Source organism: Grampus griseus, assembly GCF_964374135.1.
Source record: "Grampus griseus genome assembly, chromosome: 17".
Classification (NCBI taxonomy): domain Eukaryota; kingdom Metazoa; phylum Chordata; class Mammalia; order Artiodactyla; family Delphinidae; genus Grampus; species Grampus griseus.
In genome coordinates, this window is record NC_139011.1 from 18,469,246 (window position 1) to 18,496,761 (window position 27,516).

Sequence of the window (27,516 nt, forward strand, 5' to 3'; positions counted from 1 at the left end):
GAATCTGATTTACTCTCTACTACATTCAGACTGTGTCTGGGAAACTTTCAGTTTTGAGAACAAAATGGCAGGACCTTGGGAGGCTATGGTGTGTCCTGATCAGTTTAACCTGGATGATGAGGGATGAGAAATCTGTGTAATACGTGGAGGTGTGGTTTGGTTAAAGGTCACAGATATAGTCACATCAGAGCAGTGACTTTCTTACCAATTCACATGTTAAAGCACCAGGAAGCTATGGTGTCATTAGGTAAACATCCTAATATTATTTTTTATATTATTTTTTTATTCTTATTTGACGCTAAAGACTTAAGAAAAATTGAGAAAATTATTTTTATTATTCCAGTTTAATATGAGGGAAAACCCTCAACGAATCATAGTCATTCACACAGACGAATGTCTAGTCTCTGCAGACAGTAAGCGCCAACTAGCTGGAAGGATTTGAGCTCAAGCAGACTGTTTGCTGGGAACGTTGTAAAAGGAATTCCTTCACTGCCAGGAAGGTTGGAAGAGACAAATTTTAAGGTCTCTTCCAATTCTAGGAGCCAATAAAATAATATTATTTGAGTAAAGTGATTCAACATTTAAAGGAATGAGGTATATTACTGATATGGAAAAATGGAAAAGCGTTTGAGATTAATCCTTATGTGAAATGAAGCAGAAAACCATGGTATGATCCCATCTGTGAAAAAATCCTATTTAACTGATAAATATAATATTGATTTACCTATACACGTCTATATGGTTATACACACACACACACACACACACACACACACACACACACACACACACACACACACACACACACACACACAGGTAACAGGTAGAATTTCTTGAAGGAGACCAAGCTGGTACAAATGGGTATTTCTGGGAAGAAAGAATGAGGAAAGAGGGAAGGTGACAACACAATATATACCTTCTATTGCATTATTACAGATATAGAATATCACTTTTTTCTTTTAAAGGCAATTTTTTGGAAACTAAAAAGTTTCAAAAGTAAAAACATTTCAGACATTTTAATATTAAAACTAGGACTGCAAAACTTTTTTGAAAGCACCATAAAATCCTTCTAGAGTCAGATGTATTTATCTTAAAATTTGTGGAAGCATTGGGTCATCTTTACAATGGTGCATTTTCTTTAATGTGAAAAACTGAGGCATATCCTAACTTTAGTCAATAAATCAAGAACAAAATCAGTGAGTGGTTCTGGAAGCCAGATCAATATGTTTGGTCAGAACATCTGGCCTAAGAGTCTCTTGGGTAAGAAGAACCACAGTGAACTGGGAACATGTGTTTATATTCTGTGTGGCACACAGATGGTCCCTGTGTTCAAGTCTGTGAGAAGCTGTCACATAGAAGAGGGAACAGTCTCAATCTGCATTTGCTTCAGAAGGTTGAACTACAGCCAGTGGGTAGAAGCTATAAAATGACACATGTCCCCAACAGAAGGAAAACATTTACACCAAACACAGCTTTCCAAAATAACCCTGGACTGGTAGTTAACAGTTGTGAGGTTAAGGTTAGGGGAATTTGAAGGAGACCACAGTCCCCAAACTCAAACAGTTTTAGAGGTCAGGCAAGTAATGAGTGGGAGCAAAGAACACAGCCTAAACATTAAGGAATAACAAATTTAAGAGCACATAACACTGTGTAAAAGAGACAGCAGTTACTGAGTTTCTGTAGATTTAGCACCATGAGGATTTGTGTGCCCTGTCTTGTCAGATCTTTCGAATTTTCAAGAATACTTTAAAACTTAAAAAAAAAAAAATAGCCCAGAGAAAAACATAGCTGACAGTGAGATCTAACCCCATAGCCATCAGTTTGTGACTTCCAGGAAGACAGCAACGGTGATAACAAAAGTACTTGTTCAATAAGATACAGGTTGAGAAGTTCCTCAGCAGGCTCTTTTCATTGGATCTTTACCACCACCAAAGGAGGTAAGAGAGTAGGTATTTAATTTTATTGGTAAGCAAAAAGCAGCTCAGAGATGTTAAACTGCCCAAGGCCACAATGCTAAAAAGGACCCCAACCAAGCCTATTGGACTCTAAAGTCCAATATTAGAGGCACTACAAGACCTCTAATAATTTTAAATTATATAATCCTCTATCCATAAAACAAATTCTAATGAGCAATCAAAAGCAACAAACAACTGATATATTCTCCAGTGTGGATAAACCTCAAAAACATATGCTAAGTGAAAGACGTCAGATGCAAAAGACTACATATTACATATTTCCATTTATATGAAATGTCTAGAAATGTACAAGAAAACAAAGTAGACTGCCTGGGGCAGACAGTAGGAAAGAAGGCTCACTGGGGATGAGCTTGAAAGCTCTCTGGATTGATGGGAATGTCCTAACATTGGATTGTAGTGATGGCTGCACAACCTTTCGCATGTACCAAAGATCATTGAATTGTATGCTTAAAATGGGTAAATTTTATGGAATGTAAATTATACCTCAAAAATACATGTGTCCTGTAAACTGTTGAATATTTCAGTGTTATGAAATAAAGTCTCTGTGTTGGAAAGTAGACGATTCCATTAACTATACTTTCACCTTATCTGTTGGAAGATTATATATTGATGATGATTTCTTTCTGCATGTTCAGAGCAACTGAAAGGCCTATATACACGGGTAGTAGAACTTTCTAAACATCAAATGCATGATAGAGGGGTTACCAAGAAAGCCCATCGCCCATCACCTATTCCGATACCAATCTTTGGGGATTTCAAGTTTAAGTTCAAGATACTGAGTTGGGGACACACATATGTCCCCTGGAATTCACTACCATTCAAACCATTTTAATGTTTGTGGCCTCTAGGTCTGGAATCCTTGATTAAAAGGATACCAAGAAGTGGACATACCAAGAAGTTGATACCCTCCTTGCTGTTTAGAACATGTAAAAAGTGCCTTGTTTTCATTTTATAGTTTGCCTTTCCCTTCAGTGCATCAGATTTCCAGCCAGCTTGGAAAAAGAGCGAGAGCCTCTTAAGTAGGCAAGTCTAGGGTCAGCCAGTTGGAACGTCTTGGCTCCATTCCCACCCTCATGGCTGTAGTAATGTGCCATTGTTTTAATGTCGGGACCCAGTCCTTACACTTCATTTCACACTCCACATTCCACAGATGTTCCTAATGGAAATAGATCACAATATAGGTCATTGTTTCAAGCACTTTGCCATCCTATGGCCTTATAGTCCCTGTGACAACATATGGAGGATGGAAAAAAACCATACAGATGACATTAGTGGGCCACAAGCAGGGAATTCTGGGACTGAATAAGACACACAAAATTGTATTACAGATATTCCCATACAGCAATGGCTAATATTTTTCTAAATGGAATAAGATTTTTGAACCAAAACAGGACGCCTAAAATACCATTTGTTCATGAAGACAGGGATCAGGAGAGAACACACTTGACTTACGTGCTTTTTTTTTTTTTTTCCCGGTACGCGGGCCACTGCTGTGGCCTCCCTCGTTGCGGAGCACAGGCTCTGGATGCGCAGGCTCAGCTGCCATGGCTCACGGGCCCAGCCGCTCCGCGGCATGTGGGATCCTCCCGGACCAGGGCATGAACCCGTGTCCCCTGCATCGGCAGGCGGACTCTCAACCACTGCACCACCAGGGATGCCCTGACTTACGTGTTTTTTCCGTTATGCTCACACTGGGTCCCTCAATCTCATGGAGCTTTGTGTAAACACTGATTTTATATTCTGAATCTGGCTGAAGTCCGTAGAAGCAATGTCTGTTTGTCCCTCCACCCAGAGTGGATTCTTGCTTTTGTGTATCTATAATAAAAACAAAACAAAACATACATGAACAAAACATACATACATAAACTTTTTTTAAAAACAGCCATCAGTAGATGATTTGCTTCTAAAATGCTTAATACGCATGGCCTATTCAGATAACTCCAGAATGAATTAAACTTGTTTGAGGGGGTGTGTCTTTTTTTAAAGAGTTAACATTTCCACTGTTTTTTTTTACATAATTGAAAATCACATTTTATATGTTTAGAAATGAGACTGACTAGTAAAAGGCTGCTGAGGTCAATCCTTTAACAAATGGAGAACTGTTCATGTTTATAATTATATGTACACATCTTAATTGACCTTTTGAACAGGTGTCAAGGTGAGTATATATATATATTTATTTATATAATTCTAAAAATTAGAATTCCCTTTTATTCAATGTGATTCTTCAGAACACAGTCGAACAATTAAAACTTGACATAAAAAGATACATCCTTTTGGCCCCATACAACTTATTACCATACAATAGGATGCCCTTCTTGCCAATGGCCTGAAGATATAAGTATGGAGTTAGAAATTGTCGGGTGTTAAGCAGGTCTCATGCCTGTGGGCTAAGAAGTGGGCTTCCAGGGTCTCAGAAGGTTCATCTATGGGTCCAGGCGGTTTGCATAGTTGCCACAAATGCAGGCAAGAGCTTGGAACAGCACTGGGACAGCCAGGGTGTCCCCGGACTGTCCAATTCATACCTCTCAGTCTTGATTTTTCACTGACACTCAGGATTTCTTTCGCTAGCAAAGGAGACTGCTAGGAAGCTAGGAGGAAGCTCTCCAAATTCCTTGGATTCACTTTAAAGATCCTTTTTTATTCTTTTAAAATCATAATTGAGGACATAGGACATGGCGCTTAAGTGGCTTACGACCATAAATCATCCCATACATCTTGGTCTCCCAACTCCTGGTTCCGATATTCTTTTTGTTCTACCAAGGAGACATGCCACACACAGCCATTTCCACTGCCACCTTCTCTGTCCTGGCTCTACCATGGCAGAGGCATGACAAAGAATTTAGGAGGCCTGATTAACTGTTGGCTAATTTCTTCATTCCCATATCCACAGCAAAATTTCTTTGCCTTCTTAGAAGAATTAGTGCTTGCCCTCAGGTTTGGAGAGTGGGAGAAGTTGGATTAATTATATTAGTCACTTCCTGGGAGCTCACTATGGTACCTGGTTCAGTGCTTGGTATTTAATGATAAAAATAAGAGCAAAGGTAGTAATGGCCAACATTTAGTGAGTACGTACTATGTACCAGGCACTATTCTTAGGATTTTATGTGTATTAATTCATTGGATCCTTACAATATTTATAATTATCCCCAATTTAAAGACAAGAAACTGAAGGCTAGGAAAGTTAGTAGCTTACCCAAGTCCATACACTAAGTAGCAGAAGTGAAATGTAAATTCAGAACTTGAAGCCCAGTCTCAGAGGATGTTGCTTTAATTTCCATTAATATATCATAAAATAAGTTAAATATATAATTTTTTTCAAAATGAAAGAGTTGGAGAGCTGCTGAGTACATATGACATTAGTAAGCATGATAGTAGGGAGATCACATGAGTCCTCGTGGCTCAGGGCTTTATAGCTCCATTGGTCACAGCTGCCTACCTTGGTGGCTTCCATTACTGAAGAATTTAAAATTGGTATTTCTCGTAGGCCTAGAGTGTTTATTTATTTATTTTTTAACCATTATTTATTTTTTATAAATAAACCATGGATAACTGGTTAAGAAGAAGAATCCCTGCTACCATGAAAAAAACTACCATGCAAATTTCCCTCTAGATTGATTTTCATCTGATCCACAAATTGCATGCTAGTCAAAGCCTTATATAGTTTTATTTCTAGGAATTTAAAAACCAGTGTTTAAAAACTACATTGATTAAATATACATATTTCTGAGAACTCCTGCAAAATGTTATAGTTTATTAAATATGAAAATATAGAAAATATTAAAAAATACCAGTTGCAGGGAACTATATTCAATATTTTGTAATAACCTATAATGGGAAAAGAATCTGAAAAAGAACATACAAACATGTATACATGTGTGTATACATATGTATACACACATATATATAAATGAATCACTTTGCTGTACACCTGAAACAAACACAACAGTGTAAATCAACTATACTTCAATAAAAAATAAATAAATTTTAAAAAAGAGCAAAAAAAAATTGCTTTTTTAAGCATAAAACACGAAAATGCTGAAAAGTGATTTTGGTCTATTTTGAAAGTATAATACCTAGTAAATTTCAATCCATATCTTAAATACATATATGAACAAAAATATATTTATTATAACATACATGTCAGAACAAACATGATATATGTCATTTAAAATTTTGTCTATGGACAAATTCTGATTTTTTAAAATATAATGAAATTAAGGCCATTTGTTGAAAGCAATTTGAAATGTATTTTTATAATTGTGAATATTAAAGAGTTTCAAAAGTGAACATAATATAATCTCTAGTAATATATTTATGTGGAATGACTTAAGGTCTACCTCAATATTTTATCATATATTATTCAAAATAATGAAATACAAAAATTGTTAAGGTGTTTGTGAGATTATGTATTGCTGTGAAAGGAGTTTAATAGTAAGAAAGTATTAGTAAAGCCTGCCCTCTGCTTTGCTGATGTCCAAGTTCAGTCTGTGGTTCCCAGGCTCAGAACCCCATAATAGCTGCTTTTTTCTGACCATTAACCACTCTTTGGAGCCTCCTGCAAGCTTCTGTGAGCCACCTGTAATACAAACATTTCCCAAATCCATGCATAGATCATCTTTCTCTATCTCCATAAAAGCTTCCAGGACTCTCCAGGAATCAATCCTAGAAATGCACTTTTCTGTCATTTCCTCTATTTCTCATGAATACCCATGTCACAGACCCTTGACAATAGAATACAAATGGGCTTCACTACTACTACAAAACCAAAAACAAAAAATCTACAAATCATTGGAAAACTGGAACAGATACAGGAAAATTAATGGGAAACAGTATCAGTTTGATCCCAGTGCTAATGAAGGGTTACATGAATGGGGATGTATCCATGTTGCTTTTGGCATGTGTGATTCAGGTCTAATGGCTTTGCCTTAAAGAAAAACATTTAACGCAATCAAATGATGATTAATTTCCTCAACACCTTGTGCCAAAAGCCAGGAATTAAATTTATTTTTTTGGAATGGGGGAAAAAATCTGTCATTGTGCATTCATTCTTATGAAGCAAGGCTAAATATATTCTCTGAGTTACTGTCATAGTGATCATCATGACACCAAATTGACTCCCCAAAATGTCCTATGAGTGGTTACTGAGATCCACAAGCAAGTAATATCCAGGATCCAGGATAGTCAGCTGGAATTTGATGATATATGCTTCCACTCTCCAGGTCTTTCAAATACCCTGACCCCCAAGCATAATATCACTGCTTCAAAAAAAGTTTAATCTTGAGAATAGGTTTTTGTTTCATATGATCATTTTGGGGGGATCTGTTCCCTGATAAGGTAGGCTCTCCACTATGCTGCAATTCTCTATTCTTGTTAACGGATGACACAGCAGAATTGACATTTTGGTACCTAAAGATAGAAGACAAGTTGAGCATCCTTTGAAACTTAAAAAAATCAGGCTAAAAAGAAAGTCACCAAGTTAATGCGATTAGGGAGGGAATACAGTATCGTGGTCCATGTGGTGTATAAATACATGAACTTGAAGGGAAAAACTACATTCATCCTCGGGTGTCACTTCAACTCAGAAACAGCTGGACAGAGAGACAGAACTCTTGAGCATCTGCAGAACAAACGGAGGTTCTCATGGGGTCCTGAATTATTCAAAACCACCCCAAAGTCTCTGACTTTGGTCTGTGCTACGATTAACCAAAAGCCTACAATTTAATTTGGAAAGTGGATGACTGACTCAAAAGCAGATCTGAATTCAGTCTCTCTTGAGAGGACTTGATTCTTTTGGTAACCTTTCTTTTTCTCCTTATTGGCAATTTAAAAATGTCAAGGGCTTCCCTGGTGGCGCAGTGGTTGAGAGTCCGCCTGCCGACGCAGGGGACACGGGTTCGTGCCCCGGTCCGGGAAAATCCCACATGCCGCGGAGCGGCTGGGTCCGTGAGCCATGGCCGCTGAGCCTGCGCGTCCGGAGCCTGTGCCCCGCAACGGGAGAGGCCATAGCAGTGAGAAGCCCTTGTACCGCAAAAAAAAAAAAAAAAAAAGTCAAAATATTTACACGGGTAGAGGACAGCTGTTGTTTTTGCCTGTCTTGCATCTAAACTTTCTTTCTTTGAATCCATTCCTCCCCGCTCTGAGTCTTTTTGATTTGGAAAGGACTGAATAAGAACATCCACCTCCCCCTCCAGACACAGGGCTGGGAAGTAACCAGGTTTCACCCATAATTTTATTTCATGCCCTTGAACTGAATGACAGATTTAGGAGCATGTGACCCCAAACCAGGCCAATACAACTCAGTTCCTGGACTTTTGTAGGAATAATTGAGAAAGAGGAGTTCTCTTTTCAGTAAAACTATTAAGCTGGAAGCTAGGAGTATGTAATTTGGATTAGACTGGGGCCAACTCACAATCTGGCTGAGAACGAAGGCAGAGGAGAGCAGAGCAGAAGCATGGAGCAAGGCTTCATCTCGATGAAATTGTTTGAACACCTAGATTTAGACATGCCTAAAGCCAGATACTGTTGAACTTCTCAGTATGTTAGCCAAGAAATTGACCCTTTCGCTTAAGTCCCTTTTATTCGTGTTTCTACCATTCCCAAACAAAACAAGCAAACCTGAATGATACGGCCTTGTTGCTTTATTCACAAAACCTTGGAAATTTACAGGTATTACCTCAGGTGAAAGCCTCAAAAGAAGTCATTTAGGAGAAACTGAAGCCCAGAGAAGAAAGTTGACCAGCAGCTGTGGTCAGAGCAGACGCAAACCCACCGACTTCACCTCAGGATAAAAGTGCACTGATCAGACCATGGGAAATACACACACACACACACACACACACACACACACACACACTGAGAAAACTACCTGTCAAACAGTAGGAGTTTAGCAGAGACATTCATAAACAAGCCAGCCTGGGATGAGGCTTTTCTCCATCACATGGAGGAATTGGGTCCCATTTCTCTCTAGTTTCTCCTCTGATTGAGGGGGAAGGGCTAAAATTTCTGCAGAGGTAGCATATGTAGCCAGTGAGAGATATTACAGAGTTAAAACAGCGGGAGCCCTGGGACTTATGAGCCCATGGAAGAAGGGGCATCTGATCACAAGTCCTTCGAAGGCAGTGATCAGGATAATGATCACATTTCTCTGTGAGATAAAGAAACTCAACCTAATTCTTCCCCACTCCAATGTGGAAAGACTATTCCCTGACCTAAATTGTGTAAGTTAAAATGTCTAAACATATTCCCTACTGCTCTCCCCACATTAACTCCCCACCCCAAACATCCATTAGAATCTGTTGCTGTCTAGTTGGTTAATAATATTCAGTTGGACACCTGAGTGAGTAAGATGTAGGCTAACTGGGCTTATAAATCTCTCAGCTACAAGTGCTGATGAAAAATAAATTGAGCAACACTTTTGTCCGTTCCTATTGAATTGAGACTGTTGAGGCTCAGTCAAAGAGGTTTTTGGCAGCCTGCAAACAATCCTGGGAGAGTACAAATTAACTGGAAGAAGGAAATAGGGACTTGCATTTTTTGCTAGTAAAAATCTTGGCATCAGAAAGAGCATACTGAGGTTTTAAATTACCAGATCAATGTTATCAGACCCGTCAATCACATCCTCTGATAAGAATCCCAGTGCCATTTTGCAAATATGCCAAAGTAAAATCATTAGAAAATAATAATAATAAACTGATGGATTTCACTAATCCGTGATAGACAGTTTTGATATCTTTATGTCAATCTATATAATTATAATTTTTAATGAAAGCCAGTGAATATCTACAGGAACCTATGTCTCAATGCCAACTTCTTAAATGATATAAAAGATAAAAATATTCTGGAGTAGTTTGGAAGTGTGATTTTTATAGCTACTATTTTGTTAAAGCTTAACAAATACCACCAAAATGTGATAAATGTCAACCGTTCTATATTAAAGTGCGACTTAGCTAGCCTTAAAAAGATAAATGAAACATAACTCCTCAAGATTTATAGTTGTTTCTCAAACACTTGCATATCTTTCATCTAATTCTGCTTAAGCATCCCATAAATCACATAAAACCACCATAAAACCCATATGGTTTGTCCTGACTTTCCCTTATTCAATGTTTATTCCAGATTAAAGCCACTCTCGTAAGCTTAGCCAGTCTGGCTAAAGAGACCCTTATGGGATCACATGCAGGGAATCAAGGAATTAACAGCTTAAGCACGCCTGCGGAGACAATGCCTTGGCTGGTGTTGGCAGGAATCTCTTCTCCTGTTCTCATCTCCTATTCTCGTATTTTCAGCATATATCCAAACACTCTCAGCACTCTACTAAACTGTGCTTTCCACTTTCTGGATTGGATCAAAAGTGGGATTTCTGCATGTTGAATGTAGTTATAGCCAGGGATGTGGGCTACGAACTAAACTCAGTCCTATCCAGACCCGAAAAATTAGCTCTTTCTGCTTTTTCAAATGGGGAAACCATGATCATTTACCCAGAAAGAAAAAATATTTAACGATCTTATTAGCAAGTTTGAAAGGTTAAAAAAAATCATCTGGGATTCTCTAGTGTCTATGTCCTCCCCCAAAATAACAAGACGCGTCTCTTCTACTGATAATACAAATCTGATTAAAGTAATTTTCATTTATTGGATCTCATCTTCTGAATATTACTCATGCTGATAATGTGAAAAGAGGATTAATGGTCCCTATAAACTCATTTTTGGGGAATCAGTCTTTTGTCATTCTTCTTGATACTTTTAGTGAAAATAAGCAGACATTTTTAGTGTTTCAACTTTGAAGCCAAGTCCCAAATTGTAGATGTACTTGAGAGCCGTGACGCTGAAGAACCCGTCCATGATAGCATAGATACCTCATATCATCTCCTGAATGAGGGTTTGCTGCTCATCAATTATCCGCAAAAGTAAAAAAAAAAAAAAAAAATCACTGAGAAAAACATTAGAGTCAAACCTAGATCCCCATGGAGTAAAGACCAACATAACAGCGCCATATAATTTTAACATATGTTACCAGTCCTGCCTATTCAGCTCCTATCACCAATAGCAGCTTACATTTCCTGGGTGCTTAATACGTGCAAAGCACTGTTGCAAATGTTTTACACGGATTCTCTCAGCTTAATCCTAGCAGAATGCCACAAGATCAGCACTACGGTTCTACCCATTAACTACAGATGGGAAAATGGAGGTTTGGAGAGGTTAAAAAATTGGCTTAACCAGCCGTCCTGATTCCAAACCCCTGCACGATCCATAACATAATATTGCCTCCTCAAAAGAATGCTTTTGTCTAATGTTCCTTGTGTGTTGTCCACAGTGATTGGCACAGAGTACATGAGTATTGACAAAAACATATGTGATGGATTGCACTTACCCTGACGGGATTCGATAACTATCCTGTAGGCTGTGGCATGACGTTGCACCTGCCAGCGAGCACACACGCTGGTTGTTTGGATCTGGTCTGCCTGAAGATTGGTCACACCCAAAAACACTGTAGTGAAATAGAAACATAACTATGTCATATTGCAGACAATGCCACAAATGTCCCCAAGTCTGAATTAACATGGTAAAATTCGAATTCAAATTTCCGTAGCCAGTGGTGGGAAATTCGTAAAGTCACAATAAATTAGTGCACAAAAGATTAACTATTTTACAACTTAAAAAAGCAGTTGCGGGCTTCCCTGGTGGTGCGGTGGTTGAGAGTCCGCCTGCCGATGCAGGGGACGCGAGTTCATGCCCCGGTCCAGGAAGATCCCACATGCCGCGCAGCGGCTGGGCCCGTGAGCCATGGCCGCTGAGTCTGCGCGTCCGGAGCCTGTGCTCCGCAACGGGAGAGGCCACAACAGTGAGAGGCCCGCGTACCCCCCAAAAAAAAAAAAAAAACAGTTGCAAAACATGATGTATGATAGGGTCTGTCTGCTATTTGCAAACACAAAAGAAAATATATATTCTGGAAAAGACCAGAAGCATGGGTAGTAAACTTATGGGTGATTTTAAATCTTTCCTCTTTATTTATGTGTGCTTTTAAAATATTCCACAATTAATATATAATACTTTTATAATAAAAACGTTTAATACGATATACACTCATCAACCACTGAAAGATAGTCATGGTTTAAATGAAAGGGAAGAGCAAAGCAGACAAAGGGGAAGTCTTATTCAGACAGAAGCAGTTCACACCGACTGGTCTTCAAAACATGATTGAATGAGAATGGATACGTATTTGAAAATTTAAAAAGGAAAGATTTTACACAGATAAAAAATAATCAAAAGAAATACACAGATTCTTATACTCTTAGAGCAAACGCTGTGATATTCAAAAATGATTCACAGGGAGTTTATTTGGGGAAGCAGTAAAAATATTGTTTCTCCAATACAATAGAGGACTAAACATTCAGTGTTTATCACTTAGAGCCAAGCAGAAAGAGCAGAAAATTAAGAATGTTTACTTTCTCTAATGACCTCTGACTTCATCCACATCATTTCTTCATACTTCCCCTCTCTTTTAGCTACTTCATAAAGTTTAAAAATAGCTTATAATTACTTTTCAAGACAGTAGAGATAATCTAGACTAATCAGTTTGCATCTTGACATTATTCCTTTCTGTTAGGTCAGCAAGGGAAAACCTTCTTCCCTAAGGCCAATTAAACAACCCTCTCCCCCCAAGAAAAAAGGAAATCAATAACGATTTATATAACCACAGTAAATTTTAAAAACACCTTGAATTAATTTATTTGCCATTGTATGGGGTTTTATCTTGCTTGGGAGAAAGAGAGAAAACAAATAATAAGCCAATCTAATTTTTACTTTAAGGGTAGACTATAAAACAGTTCAATACCCTCAGTCTTTTAAAATATATTTGGAATAATCACCACATTTAATAAAGGGGAGAAGAGGGATGAAACAGAAGGAAGAGGGGAGCAGAGAAAGGAGGATAAAAAGAGACAAGAAAGAGTAAGGAGAAGAAAGACCAATAGAAAATCATGGACATAAAACATGGCACAAACAGAAAGGGTAATCTGGAGAGGAAAATGAAGATAAACTAGAGGAGAGAGGTAAGAAAGGGTAGGGAAATGCACAGGGGACTCCAAGCTATTCCTAAGGAGGGACTGAGGGGTTGCTATAATGGCACAACACAGGGAAATTACTTGCAGTTTACAGTAGTACCTAAAACAGTATCATTTCAACAGCCAAGTACGAGATCAGAACCACAGGCCAAAGCCTTCCTAGGTCTGTTGAAGACAGAGACTATTTCTTCTGAGATTAAATTGATTCCATATCTAGCCTTTAAAATCTAAATATATTCCATAAAAGAGAATTCAGGAAGCTTTCTCTAATGAAAGGATAGGCCCTATATAAAACATAGTTGCCAGATATAGGTGGCTTGGGGTTTGGTCTAATATATGCCTCATCCTTACAAATTCCTTTTATCAGATTAATTTTTTGATTAGCAGTCAGAGTGAGATATGGCCCAAATGCATAAAGCACAATTATTACAATAATAATAGTGGCTATTCATTGAGTGCTTGCCATATGGTAGACACTTTTTATACATTATCTCTTTAATCCTGCCAAGCAGCCTGTAAACAGTTATGATTGTCTTCATCTCGGAGTTGAGAAAATTTAGGCTCAGAGAAGTTAAGTAATTTGCTCAAGGCCTTAGCTAATAAGTAGAAGATTTAAGGTTTATACTTCTGATTATACCATGATGATCATTCTCGAGTATGGGGCATGTACTGTTGATAGCACTCAGGATAATTTCAGTGATCACACAGCCAAACCCTGTTTATTTTGGTCATTTATGTATTAACCTTTTACATGTATTGAAAATACTGGTTTTCTGTTTAGAGTCATTTGTGGGTTTTAAAAGCATTTAAGTAAAAAAAAAAAAAAACAGAAACTGTAAGTCCATTTAAAGAAATATATTAAACAGATGGTGTGGAAGCATAACAAACGTCAGGAATATGGAACATATGTGCTGGAGTTGGAAAACACTGTATTATGCCATGGGTGTCTGCGAGCGGTGCATGCCAAGGAGAAGTCCCAGATGGTGAGCAGACAGCATGTAAACCCTTCAAAGATAGAGAAGGAAGTCTTTTGAGTGGTGCAAGTATCTTTTATGGATGGGGTGTGTGTGTGTGTGTGTGTGTGTGTGTGTGTGTGCGCGCACACGAGATAGTGAGAGAGAGAGAGAGAGAGAGAGAGAGAGAGAGAGAGAGAGAGAGAGAGAGAGAGAGAGAGAGAGAGAGAGAGAGAGAGAGAGAAGGGGCAAAGGCTTTGAGAAAAGGCAAATTTCCCCCGGCTCAACTTTGATAGCTTTTGGCCGCATCAGGCTATACAGGTTGGTTGGAAAATTTCACCTAATTTGAAAAATACCAGCAAAGACTTCCCAGAAGGAAATCCCATCCACCACCATCAAATATATTGGAATGCCAGGTTCTGACATTCCGTCTGCCAACCAGGACTCTGAACTATAGCCCTGAGTAAGGAGCACACCTTTCTTTCCACGAAACACCATCCAGAAAGGGCAAGGCTGAGGAAAAGAAAAACCAACCGCCAAGTTGAAGCAGGGGTTGAGTTATAGGGAAAACAAAGCAGCAAAACCACATGCAGGGGCTGAAGTGACAGGACATCAGTCTTACGTGTTTTCACCACGCCTGTTAGAGCGTCGCTGAAACCTGAGGCCTGGGAAGCAAATATTTTCACGTTGTAGTCCATCCCACTGAGGAGGTTTGTAATAAGGATGGTGTTGATGTTAGCCCCTACGAATGTTTCCAGCGTTGGGCCAGCAACTAAGAAGAAAGAGTGTATTTCAGTTATAACAGAATGTGGAAAAATGGAAACACTCCTGAAGTAACAGTACTTATTCCACTGTGTTTCAGATTGTCCCAAAGGCAAACGGCAGAGCTGGGGTTTGAATCTAGCCCCATTTAGCTCCAAGACTTACATACCTGACTCCCAGCCTAAGGCTCTTTTTAGGCAACTAGTTCTTCCCTTAGTACTTGAAGAAGCTGGCCCACCCCACAATCCACCACCCACCATAGTGCGAGGCCTTCACAGTGGAGCTCCTATCGTTGTCATAGGCTTTGGGGCATGTGCTAAACAGAAGTAATTTTCAGTTACCCCACCTCAGGCACCTAGCTTTGTCCCCGGACAGCATGCAAGTGGCCTTAGCAGCAAATTTTATCATGGACACTATGCCATACCTTGCCACATGGGGGACCAGCATATATGTTACCATTATGGGCTTTATCCACTCCTCTTATGCTTTTTAAGACCAGACAGATGACACTTGTACTCCAAGGCCCTTGACTATCTGGCTTCTTTGGGCTTCTACATTTTCATCTCTGTTTCAACCCAGCGGAATCTCTGATCATTAAAAACACTCCATGCTATGTCCTATACAAGTGTATTTACCTCCTGCCTCTTCCCCTATGTGCTCATTCTTTGAGCGCTTTGACTTAATAAGGTCCTAAAATACTTATCACTTTACTCCAGAACCCCCTCCTTCCAACAATATATTTATATTTTTCTGTATGTATGTGTTATCTCAGCAGAGATTTTCCCACACCCCCAACTCTCAATGCAAATGACATCATACAGTTCTTCCACTTGACCTAGAACTGGATTTTTCAACCTCAGCACTGTTGACATTTTGGGCTAGATAATTTTTTATTCTGGAGCTATGGGGAAGTAAGTTGCCGACAGTGACTTGTAAGATGCTTAACTGTACCTGCCAGAGGCCAATAGCAACTCCCTACACCCCAAGTTCGGATAGAACGTAGACAACCAAAATATCTCTGTTGGGCAGCAAAACTGTACCAGTTAAGAACCACTGGCCTAAAACAAAGCTACTTTCCCTCAGAAAATCTGGTAAGTATTGGTCCAAAGAATGGTCCAAAGAATAAATTCAGCAGGGCTGTTTTGCAAATGAACACGTGCCTCAGGCCTAAAGAAAAGAAACAAAAAAGTTGGTGTTGGATCCCAAGGCATCAGTTTTGAGCAAGCTAGTGCCTTCATGGTATATTCTTGCTCTTTCATTTTTATGGTTCATAGATATGTTTGTCTGGAGAAGTTGGAGGTGGAGTATTTTAACTGTATGGACCTAGATAATGGGACACAATAGAAAAGTCTGGAAGGTGTTTTAGAGGCAAGAGCTACATCTCAGATGACAGATTGAGACTCACAGAGTTTTTGAGGGCAGAAAGAGCTTTTTAATGACCCAGAGGAGGATTTTTAAATTTTCCTGCCAAATCAAGAGAAATAATAGGAGAACCCTTTCCTGCTGAACAATTGGAATACTGAAGGCCCAGGTCCAGAAAACTGAGAAGACTCTTATAATATCTATTTTTAGCCTCCTGTTTAAACTTCATGAAAGTACTCAGTGTCAGGAGATGATACTGTAACAGGTGAAGTTGCACATGGTCTCCACGGGCAGATGGACCAAGGGTACAATCTCCCCCATCTGGGTCATTCTCCTGCCTTCAGGAAATAATGATGTGGGAAGTAAGGACAGAGGTAATCAAGGTGGCTGAGAGGTTTATGAGAAAGTCTTTTATTACCACAATCTTAGGGCTCTGATGAATTTTATACCTTAACGTAGTTTCCAAAATGAGGAGACTGAGAAGTTGGTAAATGGAGTTTTTCCAACTAATTCAAGAAGAGGTAGAAGAGGAATTAGAGATTACAGATTCCAAATACTCATCGAGCCCTAGAAGCTTCCTACTGCTATGGAGTCAAGGCCGGCTTAGGCAGCTCCTTGTCTGGGGTGTGTCTAGGTCAGGCGTAAACTAAGTATATATTCTGCTCGTTAGCGTATCAGTTATTTTTACGTAAGGTCATAAGTTCAAAGCCTTTTTTTTTTTCCAAAATGGTAAGAGACTCTTCCCATTTCTTAAAGCCAAAGATGAAACCAAACATAGAAAGTAAAAACAAAAATAACCTATCTTGAAAGACAATAATTTTTTAAAAAGCGTGACTTACCACTGACAGGTTTATAGACAATCCTATAGCCCTTTACAGGGGAAGATGGGGGATCCCATGTAATGCGCAATCTGTTATACCATTCTTCTGAAACCTGTAAGTTTTGGGGACCAGAAGGTGGCACTGGGCAGGAAGGAAAATGAAAAAAGGGGGTTTAGTGTGGTTTCCATCTTTACAACCTACCCTGTGGTTAACAAAATCTAAGATATCTTCCCACAATGTTAAAAATACTTACAAGGGAAATGTGCTAAAACACATGGTAAGAAGCCTTTGAGAATCCATGGTTGTGTTAAATATTAAATAATAGAAAATAATTGTTCTTGTGGTAAAACACTGTTTTCTAAAGATCAGCAGTTCATTCAATGATATTTGGGTTCCTTCTTCTTCACTTACTTTTAAGTAAAACTGAATTGAGTAGTGTTTATTAAAAAATTTCTGTTGACACACCACTCTGTTTCACTGTCAAAGGATGTTTGTACAGCTGTATCAAGGATGATTAGATAATAGTAATGATGGTAATTCTCAGAGGTAAGATGCTGATGATTTTTTTTGCTTTCATCTTCACATTACCTATATTTTTTGAAACTTTATATCATCATCCATCAATTTTTTGTCAAAACATTAAAGCCATTTATATGAAGGAACTTTGTAAAATATTGTGAATATTGATGGATATTATCATTATCATTATCACTTTGTTGTTGAGAATTTAGTTGTGTTGGCCACTGCTTAAAAAATGTGGACCATCCAAACTTATTTCAAAGGACACAGTTTGAAATAATTTTACTGTAAAGATACTGTTAAATGTGATAGTATTTCCGTAATGAAGTTTAAGTCATATTTCTATAGTAATAGTCTTTAAATAGTTTTTATTTGTGTGAGTGTATCATGGAACTCTCTTACAAATTATGTTATTTTAAATTTTTTTAATTTTTATACAATTTTTAAAGGTTACTTTTCATTTACAGTTATTACAAAATAGTGGCTGTATTCCCCGTGTTCTACAAGACATCCTTAAGCCTATCTTACACCCAATAATTTGTACCTCCCACCGCCGCACCCCTACATTTCCCCCCCTGCACCACTGGTAACCGCTAGTTTGCTCTCTATACCCTTGAGACAGCTTCTTTTATGTTATATTCATTACTTCGTTGTATTTTTTAGAACCCACATATACAAATTATGCTAATTTTTAACATGTGAAAGTTAAAAGTAGTTCTTCGAGTCCAGGTCATCAGCCTTGATGGAGCCCCTTTGCCTTCCCACTGCCTTCCTCCCCTCCCCCCAGCAGTGGTGGATTTAAGGTAATTTTATGGAACTTTAGAGTGTTACATAACAAAATCCAAAACCAACTCTAAAGAGCAGAATTTACTATGCTACTTTTAAACCACTCTTGCCTGCTTTTTTTTTTTTTAAATTTATATTTAAAAGCACATGGTAGATTGCTTTGGGTAGTATAGCCATTTTCAAAATGTTGATTCCTCCAATCCAAGACCATGGTATATCTCTCCATCTGTTTGTATCACCTTTCATTTCTTTCATCAGTGTCTTATACTTTTCTGTATACAGATCTTTTGTCTCCTTGGGTAGGTTTACTCCTACGTATTTTATTCTTTTTGTTGCAGTGGTAAATGGAAGTGCTTCCTTAATTTCTCTTTCAGATTTTTCATCATTAGTGTATAGGAATGCAAGAGATTTCTGTGCATTGCTTTTGTATCCTGCTACTTTACCAAATTCATTGATTAGCTCTAGTAGTTTTCTGGTAGCATTTGTACAGAAACACAAAAGACCCTGAATAGCCAAAGCAATCTTGAGAAAGACAAACGGAGTTGGAAGAATCAGGCTCCCGGACTTCAGACTATACTACAAAGCTACAGTAATCAAGACAATATGGTACTGGCACAAAACATAAATATAGATCAATGGAACAGGACAGAAAGCCGAGAGATAAACCCACGCACATATGGTCACCTTATCTTTGATAAAGGAGGCAAGAATACACAATGGAGAAAAGACAGCCTCTTCAATAAGTGGTGCTGGGAAAACTGGACAGCTAAATTAATTTCTAAACAGTGAAATTAGAACACTCCCTAACACCATACACAAAAATAAACTCAAAATGGATTAAAGACCTAAATGTAAGGCCAGACACTATAAACCTCTTAGAGGAAAACATAGGCAGAACACTCCATGACATAAATCACAGCAAGATCCTTTTTGACCCACCTCCGAAAGTAATGGAAATAAAAACAAAAATAAAAAAATGGGACCTAATGAAACTTAAAATCTTTTGCATAGCAAAGGAAAACATAAACAAGACAAAAAGACAACCTTCAAAATGGGAGAAATATTTGCAGATGAAGCAACTGACAAAGGATTAATCTCCAAAATTTACAAGCAGCTCATGCAGCTCAATAACAAAAAAACAAACAACCCAATCTAAAAATGGGCAGAAGACCTAAATAGACATTTCTCAATGAAGATATACAGATTGCCAACAAACACATGAAAGGATGCTCAACATCACTAATCATTAGAGAAAGGCAAACCAAAACTACAATAAGGTATCACCTCACACCAGTAGGAATGGGCCTCATCAATAAATCTACAAACAGTAAATGCAGAAGATGGTGTGGAGAAAAGGGAACCCTCTTGCACTGTTGGTGGGAATGTAAATTCATACAGCCACTATGGAGAACAGTATGGAGGTTCCTTAAAAAACTAAAAATAGAATTACCATATGACCCAGCAATCCCACTACTGGGCATATACCCTGAGAAAACCATAATGCAAAAAGAGTCATGTACCACAATGTTCATTGCAGCACTATTTACAATAGCCAGGACATGGAAGCAACCTAATGTCCATCAACAGATGAATGGATAAAGAAGATGTGTGACATATATACAGTGGAATATTTCTCAGCCATAAAAAGAAACGAAATTGAGTTATTTGTAGTGAAGTGGATGGACCTAGAGTCTGTCATACAAAGTGAAGTAAGTCAGAAAGAGAAAAATAAATACCATATGCTAACCCATATATATGGAATCTAAAAAAAGAAAAATGGTTCTGAAGAACCTAGGTGCAAGACAGGAATAAAGGCACAGATGTAGAGAATGGTCTTGAGGACATGGGGAGGGGGAAGGGGAAACTGGGACGAAGTGAGAGTAGGAGAGGCATATATACACTACCAAATGTAAAAAAGATAGCTAGTGGGAAGCAGCCACATAGCACAAGGAGATCAGCTAAGTGCTTTGTGACCACCTAGAGGGGTGGGATAGGGAGGGTGGAGGGAGGGAGTTGCAAGAGGGAAGAGATATGGGGACATACGTATATGTAAAACTGATTCACTTTGTTATACAGCAGAAACTAACACACCATTGTAAAGCAATTATACTCCAATAAAGATGTTAAAAAAAAAAGCACATGGTAGATGCTTCATAAATGTTAGGTGAATAACTACTTCTTTACTTCTTAAATTGCTGTTTAAGTCTGTGGTTCTCAACCGTTTATTTAGCAGCAAAATACCAAAAGATGCTAGAAATGCCAATATGCTGATCAAATCAATATGCCAACATATGGGAAAAGTGAAATGAAGAGCGTGATGCTGTCCCACTGCTCTGCTCTTCCCTTTCCTTCTCTCCTTCTACATGACCCCTAAGGAAATAACCGTAGCAGCTCATGTGGCTGCTAATACTCTGATCTGGACGATATTTAGCAAACGGTGCAGGCTTGGTGTGAGCGTGGGCGGAGGCCCTCATAGCACGGGCCCGGGGAGGAGGGGGAGATGCCAACACTGTCGAAGGAGGAGCTAATAATACCCATTTGCTCAGCTGAGCAGAGTCAGGACTTTGGGTTTTGCAGCTACAGAATTTTAATAACTTTTATACTTAATTAAAAAATCCATACATAGGGGCTTCCCTGGTGGCGCAGTGGTTGGGAGTCCGCCTGCCAATGCAGGGGACGCGGGTTCGTGCCCCGGTCCTGGAGGGTCCCGCATGCCACGGAGCGGCTGGGCCCATGGGCCATGGCCGCTGGGCCTGCGCGTCCGGGGCCTGTGCTCCGCGGCGGGAGAGGCCACAAGGGTGAGAGGCCCGCGTACCACAAAAAAAAAAAAAAAAAATCCATACTTAGGTGCCCAGGTAGAGAATTCAGCCCTTGCTACCATTCTGCACCTAATCACACATAATGGCTTAGTAACTGTGGTAGATTGAAGATCAGCCCAGGTTTTTTGTCCTTCCTCCCATTGAGAGGTGGAAGGTATGATGCTCTCTTTGAATTGGGTTCTATGACCACCTTGACCAACAGACGACAGCAGAAACGACATTGTACTAGTTCCAAGCATAGCCCTTAACTGTCCTGACAGTTTCCACTTTCCACCTCTTGGAACTCTTGCTCTTATAGTCCTGAGTCATCATGTAAAAACCATGACTATCTTGCTGGAAAGACCACATGGAAACATGCTAAAATGACATGAAGGGGCCCAGCCTCTGGGCATCTCCACCAAGATGCCGGGCATGTGGGTAAAGTTGTTTTGGACCCTCCAGACCAACCCAGCCACCAGGTAACTGTGGTCAATACTACGTGAAACAGAAGGATTTTCCAGCAAGGCTTGCCTAATATCCTGACCCACAAAATCAAGCAATACAATAAAATAGTTGCTGTTTTAAGCCGCCAGCTTCTGGGGTCATCTTCATGCAAGTACCATCACAACAGTAATGAAGACAACTTAGACTCTGTGGTGCTCTGACCATGTGTTTTCATGCATGCTTCTCACTTGATCATCATGACCAAGACATCTACAACACACATGCTTGCTGCCTTCTCTGTGCCATACAGCACTGTAGGAGCTTGGTATATGCAGAGATGACAGTACAGGTGAGGTCCTGGGAACTTATGATGCTGCTCTCCAGGGATGGGAGACAGACAGTGAACAAATACATGAGTAAGCAAGAAAGTATCAGATAGCAAATAGGGCCATGACATGACCAAAAACAAAAAAACGATAACAAAAACAACCCAGGATGATACCAGAAAGAGTGGGAGCTGCTTTGCATGGGTGGTCAGAAAAGCCTGAGCAGGTGACATGGAGCTGAGACCAAAATGACAAGAAAAAGCCAGAAAGGCAAACATCCGGGAAAGGATATTTCCTACGGAAGGAATGGCTAGTGCATAGGTTCTAAGGCAGAAACAAGCTTAAAAAGTCCAGTGAAGAGCAGGAAAGGAGGTATGGCTGAGGGAACTGTCAGGAGAGGAGATCAAAGAGCAGGGTCCAGGTCACCTAGGGCCTTGGAGGGCCTGGGAAGGACATTAGATTTTAGCCCGAGTACAATGGGAAGCTGTTGGGTGGCTTAAAATGAAGGTGTGACATGAGATCATTCATGTTTTCAAAAGCTTCTCAGGCTGCTGTGAGGAGAATAAAGGATCCAAGAATGGAAGCAGGAAGACTCATTCGAGTGGGAGAGTGGGGCTTGGATTGGGGATGGAGTTAGATGAAGAGAAAGTGGATAGGCACGTAGAATGTATTTTAGAGACTCAGCAGGACTTGGGATGAATTAGACGCTGGAGGAGTAAGATGTAGTTGTATTTTAAGTCTTAGGTTTTAGAGACAAGAAAACGGAAGCCCAGATCAGTGAAACAACTTGCTCAAAGTCACGCAGCTTGAATGTGTGAAGACAGAATTCAAACGGATTTTCTCTTTCCAAATCATTTTTGCTCTTTTCACCCCGCTGCACTGCGGCTACCCGGGCGGGTTGCATTACACAGGACAAGCATTTTCACCTAATTAGTCAGCTAGTGACCACAGGGGGAAAGCTTCACTCACAGGTTTTTCCAGGGGCAGAGACACTGACCCCTTCTCCATCATCGTAAATGGGAGTCACTGTGACTTTGTATTCAGTATCGGAAAGCAGATTCTTCAGAAGGAGATTGTTCTGGCTTCCAGGCACCATAACCTGAAGAGAAAAGCAAAGGACCGTGGTCTTAGTTAAGACTTTCATTCCTGCTGCTCTATTAATGCGGTGGGACTGTAGGCGTGCTGAAATAATTAGAAGCAAGGAGATGTGCTTGGAGGGTGATGATAAGAAAGAAGGGCATTCATGCAAAAGCATTTCTCTCTGAAATTCCCCTCAGAACACTCCTTAGTTTCTAATCACTAATACGGAAGGCTTAAATTTGAAGCTCTTAAGCCCTAAGGGGTGGTCTTCTCTCAACATCTTTTCAGTATTTGTAAAGCAGCCAGAAGAGAGAATAATCTTCCTTTTGGAAAGCAGGTGTTTATGGCTTAGGAGTGTTCATTCTATAATCTAGCCCGCATATCACATTGGATTCTACTTGAAATCCTCTTGAAAATTCAGCCTTCCATTCTTTCCCTTTCAGAGATCATCTAATCCCAGTATTTTAGAAAAGGGTGGATGCTAGCCAAGAACAACATTACCACACATTAAATCCAAGATTTCCGAGTTGGAAGATATTTACCAATGACACTAAACAATGTCGCAGCTTTTTTATTTCTGAAAGGAGATGTCTTCCTCAATCTGAAATCACCATGCCTCTGACTCTAAAGGCTGCATAAAATAAAATGCAGCGATGGGGTGGACACCGCTCGAGCATCAGTGCAATGTTCCATGTGGCTCAGCAGTGCGAATCCTGGCATCTCTAAAAGAATATGTGGACCAGAAAAGCCACATGTTCTCAATACTAAAACCACAGAACTTTCTGCCTAGGCTTCAGCATTGCGATGCTGGCACATCTCTGGGCCATTTAAAAGACTTAATCATGGTTGGAAAAAATGCTAGGTTGTAAGAACTGATCCAAACGCATTTAAGGGAGTCACAAGACTGGGACAGCTGGAGATGCTTTTGGATTCAAGAGCTGGGTAAAATGCCAGCAGGCAAAGGGCATGCTGTCTACTTCTGGATGAGGGAAGGAACCTATAAATCATGGAAAAAGCCCTCGAAAGCCTCGAGGTGAACTCAGAAGCAGCTGTTGCTAAGATATTGCTAAGCTCTAAAAGCAGGATTTTTTTTTTTAATATGAAAAAGGAAGTCTGAATTAAGTGATTTATATTAGAGTAATATGATTTTCTCCTCATGTGAAATGACACTGAAATACACCGGATGGTACTGATGTAGTCCTGGGAGGGAGATTTTATAAAAGGAGCTCTGTTTTATTCTAAAATGAGTTAGATGACCCTGGCATTAAGAACTTGTAAAGAAAGAACTGTGGTTGCCCTGTCTTGTCTTAGCCTATCCATGCAGCTTCCTTTAGGGCATTTCTTTTCAATATAACCCTCTGGAGCCCAGAGCCTGTCTGCCTAGCAAACCACCCATGATGATGTTCCTTATATAAGGTCATCTCTCAAACTGAGAAGCACACGGCCTTGGAACCAATCAAGTTTAGCCTGTAGGGTACTGAAAAGCAATGGGACCATTCCGGAGGGCTCATTTTTGCTTGCCAGGTAGTAGTTGCTGTGGTTTATAATAACAGCCCTCATTTAGCTAGCTGCTATTATCTGCCAAGTACTACTCTAAGTATTCTAATGTAGTAATTCAGTTACTCTTCACCACAACTTTTTGAGGTAAGAAGTATGATTACTCTCATTTTACAGATGGAGAAACTGAGACCCACATAGCTATTGGGTTAAAAAAAAAAAGCCATATTGAAATCCTGAATATCTGGCCCGAGCCTTTTTTTTTTTTTTTTTGCACTACGCGGGCCTCTTATTGTTCTGGCCACTCCCGTTGCGGAGCACAGGCTCCGGACGCGCAGGCTCAGCGGCCATGGCTCACGGGCCCAGCCACTCCGCGGCATGTGGGATCTTCCCGGACTGGGGCATGAACCCGTGTTCCCCTGCATCGGCAGGCAGACTCTCAACCACTGCGCCACCACGGAAGCCTTCCCGAGCCTTTTTAAATCACTGCCCTCTACCCCACTTGACTGCTCTAGCAAACCTCTTTATCCTAATGATACTCATTCCCAAGAATAAAATGTAAACCTCTTGGGCATTCAAAGTTCCTTCTACTTGACCTCTGCTTGTTTGCACAAAGCAAGGTAAAGATAGGTGCCCACTTAGAAGATCTAAATATACACTTCTCCAAAAAAAGACATACAGATGGCTGAATAGCACATAAAAAGAGGCTCAACATCACTGATTATTAGAGAAATGCAAATCAAAACTACAATAAGGTATCACCTCACACCTGTCAGAATGGCCATCATCAAGAAGTCTACTAATAATAAGTGCTGGAGAGGGTGTGGAGAAAAGGGAACCCTCCCAAAGTGTTACTGGGAATGTAAATTGGTTCAACCACTATGCAGAACAGTATGGAGGTTTCTTCAAAAACTAAAAATAGAGCTACCATATGATCCAGCAATTCCACTCCTTGGCATATATCCAGATAAAACCATAATTCAAAAAGATACATGCACTCCAATGTTCATTGCAGCACTATTTACCATAGCAAGGACAAGGAAGCAACCTGAATGTCCATCGACAGAAGAATGGATAAAGAGGATGTGGTACATATATATGATGGAATATTACTCAGCCATAAAAAAGAAGGAAATAATGCCATTTGCAGCAACATAGATGGACCTAGAGATTATCATACTAAGTGAAGTCAGACAGAGAAAGACAAATATTATATGATATAACTCATATGTGGAATCTAGTTTTTTTAAATGATATAAATGAACCTATTTACAAAATAGAAAGACTCACAGATTGTGAAAACAAACTTATGGTTACCAAAGGGGAAACATGTAGGGGGCAAGGGATAAATTAGGAGCTTGAGATTAACATACACACACTACTATATACAAAATAGATAACCAACAAGGACTTACTGTATAGCACAGGGAACTCTACTTAACATTCTGTAATAACCTATATGGGAAAAGAATCTAAAAAAGAATGAATATACGTATATGTATAATTGAATCACTTTGCTGTACACCTGAAACTAACACAATAGTGTAAATCAACTATACTCGAATAAAATTTAAAAAAAAAAAAGATAGGTGTCCATTAAAGACAGATGCTACAGGTCATAGCAGATGATGGTTTTGTTGAGAAAACAATTCTATAAAAGACGCTCATGGGTAAATGAGGTGCAAATCTAACCAGTGAACTTCATGTTTTTAATTTTTTCAGAAATGCAACTTCATGTCTGGCTCCATTATTGTCCAGAGCTCTTCAGAGCAGCCTGGATCCCATCCATCCAGCAAGCTGTTTCCACAGTAGAAGAGGATTCCCCACATCTCAGTTTGTTCCTATCTTAGAAAGTTCTGTTTCTAGACAGTGATTTTCATGCCTTCTATGGTGAAAGACTAGGTAGGGCTAGTGCCGTTATGTTTTAATCTCAGTCCCTGACGACCAATATTTTTATAAAATACAGTAAAACAAAATCGCCAGAAAATACGGTCATATTCTTGGACGTTCCAGCAATGTCAGATTGCTGTAAACGTTTCTAAGCTTAATCTTAATACCTGAACTTATCTTGTAAGAGACTGAGCCACATTCTGATTTCTTGCAACTCAGAATTCAGGACATGGTTTTAGATTTTTACATGTAGGTTCTAGAAAAGCCTGGAATCCTGATTGGCCTTTCACAAATTAAGACATGTGAGACCTCCCTCCCCTGACAACAAAATTCAGGGCAATGTCATTGCTACGTCTCCATATTTCTGAGCAGAGTTGAAAGTCAATCCTTATGAAATATTTGACAGGGGGTTTTACTTTCTAAGAGTTCAAAAGCTTTTTATTGGGAATATTTGGTAGATTTGATTATACTTAGAAAATAAAGAAATACTTCACTTAACCTCAATTGGAAAAGTAAATTTAATTCCCCTTGCTTTATATATATTAAAGCCTGACTTTGGTTTACAATATACCTATACTATTCTCTAACTTCAATACTTTAGCTTATCATTTCCTCAGGTAAATTTAATCAGCTTTTATAGTTAAGGAAAATTTGGAAAGAGGGTAAGAGGCATTTCTCTTATCCAGACATTTCTTTTCTCACTTTTGTAATATGGTTTAGCCATCTGTCCTTCCCTGCCTGCATCATTATTTTAAGATATTCATTTGGTTGAACCTGTCTACAAAACAGAAACAGAGTCACAGACATTGAGAACAGACTGGTGGTTGCCAAGGGGAAGGGGTTGGGGGAGGGGTTGAGTGGGGGATTGGGGTTAGCAGGTGAAGCTATTATATACATAATGGATAAACAACAAGGTCCTACTGTATAGCACTGGGATGATAAACCATAATGGATAAGAATATTTAAAAAAAGAATGTATATATTATATATATATGTATAACTGAATCACTTTGTTGTACAGCAAAAATTAACACATTGTAAATCAATTATGCTTCAATAAAAAAACAAAAAAAAAGAAAATATTTAAGATATGCATTTGCTGTGTGGGAGTGAATATAGATCTTCAAGTTCCTGACCTACGTTGGTTCTATAATCTAAATCAAGATGCATGCACTTTCTGTCTTCAGTAATAATAATATGTTACATTTACATAGTAGTAACATTTCATAAGACACTG

General features: G+C 39.2%; 1 protein-coding gene across 6 annotated transcripts in view; it reads right to left on the reverse strand.

Moving 5' to 3' along the window:
* Positions 1-27,516, reverse strand: part of COL14A1 (collagen type XIV alpha 1 chain) — a 251,503-nt gene that overhangs the window by 108,255 nt on the left and 115,732 nt on the right. For all 6 annotated transcript variants that reach the window (XM_082674497.1, XM_082674499.1, XM_082674500.1 and 3 more), the window contains exons 20-24: positions 22,782-22,911; positions 16,958-17,080; positions 14,617-14,766; positions 11,349-11,465; positions 3,645-3,791 (exon numbers count right to left, since the gene is read on the reverse strand). In XM_082674497.1, coding sequence (XP_082530623.1) covers positions 3,645-3,791; positions 11,349-11,465; positions 14,617-14,766; positions 16,958-17,080; positions 22,782-22,911 — 667 coding nt within the window. The remainder of the gene's footprint in view (positions 1-3,644; positions 3,792-11,348; positions 11,466-14,616; positions 14,767-16,957; positions 17,081-22,781; positions 22,912-27,516) is intronic.